The sequence below is a fragment of the Myotis brandtii genome, unplaced genomic scaffold, assembly GCF_000412655.1.
Source record: "Myotis brandtii unplaced genomic scaffold, ASM41265v1 scaffold693, whole genome shotgun sequence".
NCBI lineage: Eukaryota > Metazoa > Chordata > Mammalia > Chiroptera > Vespertilionidae > Myotis > Myotis brandtii.
In genome coordinates, this window is record NW_005370710.1 from 2161782 (window position 1) to 2162421 (window position 640).

General features: G+C 69.1%; 1 protein-coding gene across 1 annotated transcript in view; it reads left to right on the forward strand.

The window, feature by feature from the left end:
* The window catches only part of TWF2 (twinfilin actin binding protein 2), a 6886-nt gene that overhangs the window by 4380 nt on the left and 1866 nt on the right, over positions 1–640 (forward strand). Inside the window, exon 5 of the mRNA XM_014529720.1 lies at positions 42–267. Coding sequence (XP_014385206.1) covers positions 42–267 — 226 coding nt within the window. The remainder of the gene's footprint in view (positions 1–41; positions 268–640) is intronic.

The following is a 640-nucleotide window of genomic DNA, read 5'->3' on the forward strand; positions in this document are numbered from 1 at the left end:
GTGCGGGAGGTGAGGCCTCGCTCACTGATCGCTGCCCCCAGGTGAAGACAGAGATCAGCGTGGAGAGCAAGCACCAGACCCTGCAGGGCCTCGCCTTCCCCCTGCAGCCGGAGGCCCAGCGGGCGCTGCAGCAGCTCCGGCAGAAGACGATCAACTACATCCAGCTGGTGGGTGCGCTCCCTGCCACGCAGCTCACCCGGGTGCCGGCGGGAACACCTGCCCACCCCCACCCCCGCCCCTTCCTGTTCCCATTTGGGTGCAGCTTCCGTGTGTCATGGATGCGCTCTGTTCCCCGCCTGTCCCTGCTCATGGGCAGGGGGCCTGGGGCAGTCCCTCCCTCTCTCCGCCCGCACACGGTACACATGGGGCTCCGCTGACTCCTGGCTCTCAGCCTCTTCCTGTCCCAGACTCCCCCTCACCCCCATCCCCCAGGCAGCCCCTGGGCCCCTGTGGTTCAGGCCGCCCCCTCTGGAGCCGAATGGCTCCTCCTCTCCAAGACACAGCCCCCCAGCAGCTGGCGTCTGAGGGTGGGCTGGTCCTGTCCATGGCCCTGGGGGGACCTCTTCCAGCAGAGCTTTCCCGGGGGAGTTAGGGCCGGGACCTCCATGGCGGGGCCGCGGGGAGTTACGTCCCGGCAGAG